This window comes from Nematolebias whitei, chromosome 19 (assembly GCF_014905685.2).
Source record: "Nematolebias whitei isolate Nwh7 chromosome 19, NemWhi1, whole genome shotgun sequence".
NCBI lineage: Eukaryota > Metazoa > Chordata > Actinopteri > Cyprinodontiformes > Rivulidae > Nematolebias > Nematolebias whitei.
In genome coordinates, this window is record NC_056516.1 from 39,018,812 (window position 1) to 39,025,108 (window position 6,297).

The 6,297-nt window shown below is 48.9% G+C and overlaps 1 protein-coding gene across 1 annotated transcript in view; it reads right to left on the bottom strand.

The window, feature by feature from the left end:
• LOC119425951 (probable ATP-dependent RNA helicase ddx6) overlaps positions 1–6,297 on the bottom strand; it is a 16,660-nt gene that overhangs the window by 7,619 nt on the left and 2,744 nt on the right. The window contains exons 5-10 of the mRNA XM_037693508.1: positions 4,273–4,367; positions 4,066–4,188; positions 3,855–3,983; positions 3,615–3,731; positions 1,430–1,493; positions 1,104–1,205 (exon numbers count right to left, since the gene is read on the bottom strand). Coding sequence (XP_037549436.1) covers positions 1,104–1,205; positions 1,430–1,493; positions 3,615–3,731; positions 3,855–3,983; positions 4,066–4,188; positions 4,273–4,367 — 630 coding nt within the window. The remainder of the gene's footprint in view (positions 1–1,103; positions 1,206–1,429; positions 1,494–3,614; positions 3,732–3,854; positions 3,984–4,065; positions 4,189–4,272; positions 4,368–6,297) is intronic.

Genomic DNA, 6,297 nt, shown 5'->3' on the forward strand with positions numbered 1-6,297 from the left:
ATTTATGCTGCGTATTCACGATTTATGATGCGTACTCAAGATTTATGCTGCGTATTCACGATTTATGCTGCGTATTCACGATTTATGCTGCGTATTCAAGATTTATGCTGCGTATTCAAGATTTATGCTGCGTATTCATCTCATACTGAGGAATATTTGATGTTGTGGATTTATCACAGAAGTTTACGGTCGTACGACGTCAAACAAAGGCGGTAAGTGAAGTAATCCCACGACTTGTAGCTGTTTTCACCATGCTACGTGTTAGCTAACAGGAGAGCTCATCGGGATGGTCAAAGGAAAAGTTTACAAGACAGTGGTGATGTTGGGAGCAACTGGTCTGGAGACAGTGGTGATGTTGGGAGCAACTGGTCTGGAGACAGTGGTGATGTTGGGAGCAACTGGTCTGGAGACAGTGGTGATGTTGGGAGCAGCTGGTCTGGAGACAGTGGTGATGTTGGGAGCAACTGGTCTGGAGACAGTGGTGATGTTGGGAGCAACTGGTCTGGAGACAGTGGTGATGTTGGGAGCAACTGGTGAAGTGGCAGAAATGGAGATGTTGAGGTTCTTCGGAGTGACGGGGATGAAGAGCCGACAGATCCTTCTAGCAGCTACCGTGATGTGTCTGATGTTAAATCAGAGTTGTCAGATTTAACAGTCACGGTTTTTTAAGTTGAAAACTGTAAATGTTGTTAAAGTCTCTTTTCTTCAAGAGCTAAGTAGAAGCTACACGCAACACGGCCGGCTTGCCGTGCTGTAGCCGTGTTCAGACACGAGCAAAACGCTGCGTAACGAGACATTTGAGTTCACGTTTACAAATTAATGTTTGAAACAAAATAAACGTGGCCGAGTATGAAAACCTGGAAAACTGTTCGGTTTGACACGATGAAGCGGTTTTTTTTTTGGTTCAACATTTTATTAAAGTATTTACATTTCAAGCTTTCAAAGTTTAGTTTAGATAAATCAGATTAATCACAGCCCCAGAGTGATTAATCTGATTAAATGTTTTCATTGATTGACAGCTTTAGCCAAAACACAAGCTAAAAGCTAAATCAATCGAGCAAAAACAAAGAGAAGAATAAATTTTATTTAGAGTCGGAACAAACCTGAACGTCCGATCCGGTGGAGGTACGTCTCGGCGTTCTTAGGGAAGTCAAAGTTGATGACCACGTTCACGGCCTGGATGTCGATTCCTCGGGTGAACAGATCTGAACGAGGACACAAACAATCAGACCAGTCCACGAGGACAACAGGACGAGCCCGGACTGGAGGACAGCCGGTGAGATGTGTCTTTGCTCTCACATATCAAGAGAATCCTAAAACTATGAATAAACGCTTTTATTTATTAACTCGTTCCGATTGTGTGAATGCTGAGTCATCAGAACCGCTTCATGTTTTTAGAACGAAGCGTTGGTAACGAGTGAAAACTCACCGGTGCACACGAGGTTTCTGCACAGCCCGTTCCTGAAGTCGTGAAACACCCGGTTTCTGTATTCCTGCAAACACAACAAATATTGAAAACAAACCGGTCCCTCACCACTTCACGGTTCAACTTCGGCGGACTCACTCTTACTCACGTGATCGGGACGGAACGAAATAAAAAGTCAACTAAAGCAAACTTGGACAGGCGCCGCTAGTTTGTAGTTTTCTTTCAATAAGCCTACACTTTAAGGCCGGTCTAAAGGACTACACTACCCAGAAGCCAACAGTGCTGGCAGCTTCAGGAAGGTCTTGATCTTCAGGGAGGAGCTGTAAATGAGGGAGAGCTGGATCTGGAGGAATACACATCTGCTGCCCTCAGAAACATCAGCAAGTGTGTTGATGATGTCACCACCAGGACCTGAACCAGACACCCTGGAGAACGTAGAGGCCCTGCTGAAAGCCAGGGACATGGCCTTCAGGTCTGGAAACTCACAGGAACTGAGGAGGACAAGGAAACAGCTGGTACAAAGAGGGCCAAAGCCACATATGCACAGAAGATCCAGGGACACTTCTCCTCACAGGAACCACGGAGCATGTGGACCCATCACTGCCCTCAACAAGTTCTAGGCACACTTTGAAGACCCGAACAGACCTCCCAGCACCAGACTCACCTCACCACTGGATCAAGAGCTCCTCAGCGTGACCTCAGCAGAAGTGAGGAGGACCTTCAGGAGGATTAATCCTCACAAAACAACCGGCCCAGACAACCTCCCTGAGAAGGAGCTGAAAGACTGAACCGATCAGCTCTGTGAGGTGCTGGCAGACATCTTTAACACCTCACTTACCCTGGAGACAGTTCCCACCTGCCTGAAGACTGCCACCATCATCCCAGTCCCAAAAAGCTCTACAGTGACTGGTCTGAATGACTATCGGCCAGTGGCCCTCACCCCGATAGTCGCTAAATGCTTCAAAAAACTGGTCATGACTCACATCAAAACAACCATCAACATCAACGAGGACCCTCATCAGTACGCATACCGTGAGAACCGATCAACAGAGGATGCAATCTCCTCTGTGGTCCACACTGCACTCAACCACCTGGAGCAGAAAAACTCTTACGTCCGTATGCTCTTTGTGGACTTCACATCCGCCTTCAACACCATGATCCCCCAAACCCTGATGGACAAACTATCCACACTAGGACTAAGCCCCTCCATCTGCAACTGGGTACTAGACTTTTTAACAAACAGACCACAGTCAGTGAGGATCCACAACCTCTCCTCCTCCACCATAACCCTCAGCACTGGCTCTCCTCAGGGATGTGTGTTGAGCCCCCTCCTGTTTACTCTGCTCACATATGATTGTGCAGCTACCCATCCAGGCTGTCACATTGTAAAGTTTGCAGATGATACAGCGGTGGTGGGATGCATCACAAACAATGATGAGTCCAGCTACAGGCAAGAGGTGGAACACCTGGAGAGCTGGGGCAAAGAGAATAACCTTCACATCAACGTGAAGAAGACGTTCGGCCTGGTTCTGGTCACGTGGGCCGAGGTGGTGGACTACATCCTGGGTGTCCTTCCTGGAGCAGCAGCACACGCATGTCAACCTGGATGGGGCAGTGGGCTTCATCATGCTGCACGGTACCTGAACTGAGCTTCTGCAGAGCTGGTGAGTCCCCATACCATGCTTTGCAGTACATGTACGCAGTACATTTACACAGTACTGTGTGGTACATGTACGCATGTTGGTAACGTTCCTACTTCTTGGATGTGACGGATCAGGTGTGTGGAACTTCGTGATGATGGAGGACCACTGGACTCTGAAGCTCTGAATGAAGACTCCACTCCAGCTGTGGTGGAGCTCCTGAGTCCGGCTCCAACAGTCCCCATCGCTGAGGGCTCGGAGGTGAAGGTCTGTGGTTTTGGACCTGGAGGTCTCCTCTCTAGTCCAGAACTACAAGCGCTCGGAGTTCTGACCCGTCAGAACGTTTCTGTGAACGACCCGTCACAGACGTGATGGTGTTCCTGAAACACGTCCCTGATCCTGTTCTCAGATTTGTGGAGCTCAGCTCTCAGGAGCTGCTTCACGTTTCATGGAAAAGACAAAAACAGGAGAAGAAACATCTGAGCCTCCTGGGCAGATGTTTCCATCACGACTGAACGTCCAGAGAGCAGAACCGGACCGGGTCTGACCTGCATCATCTTGGCGTGGATGTAGAAGCAGGAGTAGCCCAGCTGAGTGATCTTCTTGGCCAGAAGCTCCACCCTCTGGGTGGAGTTACAGAAGATGATGGACTGGTTGATCTGAAGCTGTGGACAGAGAAGGACCAGTGAATAATGCAGCTCCTTCCTCCTCCTCCTCCTCCTCCTCTCTGAAGGCTGCTCCTGCAGGAGGAGGCGCAGCTGGATGTTTGAAGTGAAAGGTGGAGGTACCCTGGAGAAGAGCGTGTTGAGGCAGTGGACCTTCTGCCGCTCCGTCACGTAGGCGTAGAACTGCGTGATGCCCTTCAGGGTCAGCTCCTCCATCAGGTTGATCTCGTACGGTTTCTGAAGGTGCTTCACCTGCAGACAGCTCACGCACGTCAGCGACACGGTTCCACAGCAGCTCGGTTCTGGAGCCGGGCAGAACCGGCCCACGACTCACCATGAACTTCTGAACGCTGATGGGGAACGTTGCAGAGTAGAGCAGGATCTGCCGATTCTTGGCCAGGAAGCTGATGATGTCCTCGATGAGCACCACGAAGTCCTGAGACAGCAGCTTGTCGGCCTGAAGAGGAGCAGGAGACCACAGAGTTCAACCGGACCGCTCCACACCAACAGAACCACAACAAGACCTTCTAATCCCGTTTACCTCGTCCATCACCATCATCTGGACTCTGTCCACCTTTGCCACGCCCTTTTTGATCAGGTCCAGGATCCGACCAGGGGTGGCGATGACCACGTGCACTGAAAACACAAGCACGTTTACTGGAGAACACAAAACCAGCCACTGGGGAGCAGCAGCCGGTGCATCTCTGGTTCTGGTCCTAAGCCCGGGTAAACGGTGAGGGTTGTGTCAGGAAGGACATCTGATGTAAAACACTTTGACTAAAACTACAATGAGAGTTCATCAAAGAGAAACCAGACCGGATCAGTCCAGGTCCGGGTTAACAACGACAGGTGCTGGTGAAACAGGGTGCTGGTGGAAACTGTTACTGTGAGTTGAAGACCGTGAGGAGAGAAACGTGTCAGGAGACCGAGGAGAAGAGGAAAGTGAAGAATGTAGGACTGAGGGTTGCAGCTCTAAATGTGGGGACAATGACAGGCAAAGGTAGAGAGCTGGCTGACATGATGCTGAGAAGGAAGGTAGATGTTTTATGTGTCCAAGAGACCAAGTGGAAGAGCAGCAAGGCTCGCAGCATTGGAGCAGGGTTCAAACTGTTTTACCATGGTGTGGATAGAAAGAGGAATGGAGTAGGGGTGGACCTGAAGGAGGAGAACACTTATTTCCAAAAGAGGGAGGAGCATAGAGTGACCTATAAGAGTGGAGGAAGGAGTACGCAGGTCGACTACATTCTGTGTAGAAGAGGAAACCTGAGGGAGACTGGAGACTGTAAGGTTGTGGCAGGGAGAGCGTGGCCAGACAGCATCGGATGGTTGTGTGTAGAATGACTGTTGTGAAGAAGAGAAAAAGAGTCAAATCAGAGAAGAAGACCAACTGGTGGAAGATGAAGAAGGAAGAATGTTGTGAGAAATTCAGAGAGGAGCTGTTAAAGGCTCTGGGTGGTAAGAAAGAGCTTCCAGATGACTGGACTACTACAGCAACAGTAATTAGAGAGACAGGTAGGAAGGTACTTGGTGTGTCATCTGGACAGAATGGATGATCAGGAAACCTGGTGGTGGAATAGTGAAGTGCAGGAAGATGTTCAAAGAAAGAGATTAGCCAAGAAGAAATATGACAGAGAGAGGACTGAAGAGAGGAGACAGGAATAGGAGGAGATGGGACGTAGAGCAAAGAGGGAGGTAGATAAGACAAAGCAGAAGATGTATGATGAGTTGTATGGCAGACTGGACACTAAAGAGGGAGAGACCAGTTATGTTGTCTGGTCAGGAGACAGAGACATGGACAAAAAGACAGGAGACAGAACTGGAAGTGTCAGAAATGAAGATGTTGAGGTTCTCCTTAGGAGAGACAAGGATGGAGAAGATAATCAGAGGTACAGCACAGGTTGAACAACTGGGAGATGAAGTTAGAGAGGACACAGGAGGACACAGGACACAGTGAGATGGAGGACTCTGTGGAGACCCCTGAACAGGGACCGGCTGAATATTTTACACACAGATCAGGTTAACGACACGGAGCTCTGAGCAGCTCCTCTTCTACCTGAGCCAGGTGTGCTCAGTAACTGAGGGGGCGGAGTCCTGGAAGGGGCGGAGTCCTGTGAACTTTAACGCTCCGTAAAAAGGACGTCTGGTTGGTCCATTAATCTGGACGTTACCTCAGACAGGTGAGTTTAGACTGCAGGCTCTTAACGAGGCTCAGAACCAGCTGATTAATTAACGAGCATCAACTGGACCGAACGTTTCGTTGCAACCAGCACAACAGAAACCAGTCAAACCAGTTAGTCAGGTGCACTTTGTGTTTATAATTCCAAACAAAACTGACAACAAAACAAACAACTTTAGATTTTTATAAAATTAAACTGTTCCTGCGTGTTTTAAAGCAGCGCGACATTTATTCAGTTTAGATTGTTGACCTGAAGCGTCACGCTTTCCCTCAGAGTTGAGACAAACAACAACAACAGCCGCGAGACAAACAACAACAACAGCCGCTGAAAGACAAACAACAACAAGAGCCGCGAGACAAACAACAGCAGCAGCCGAGAGACAAACAACC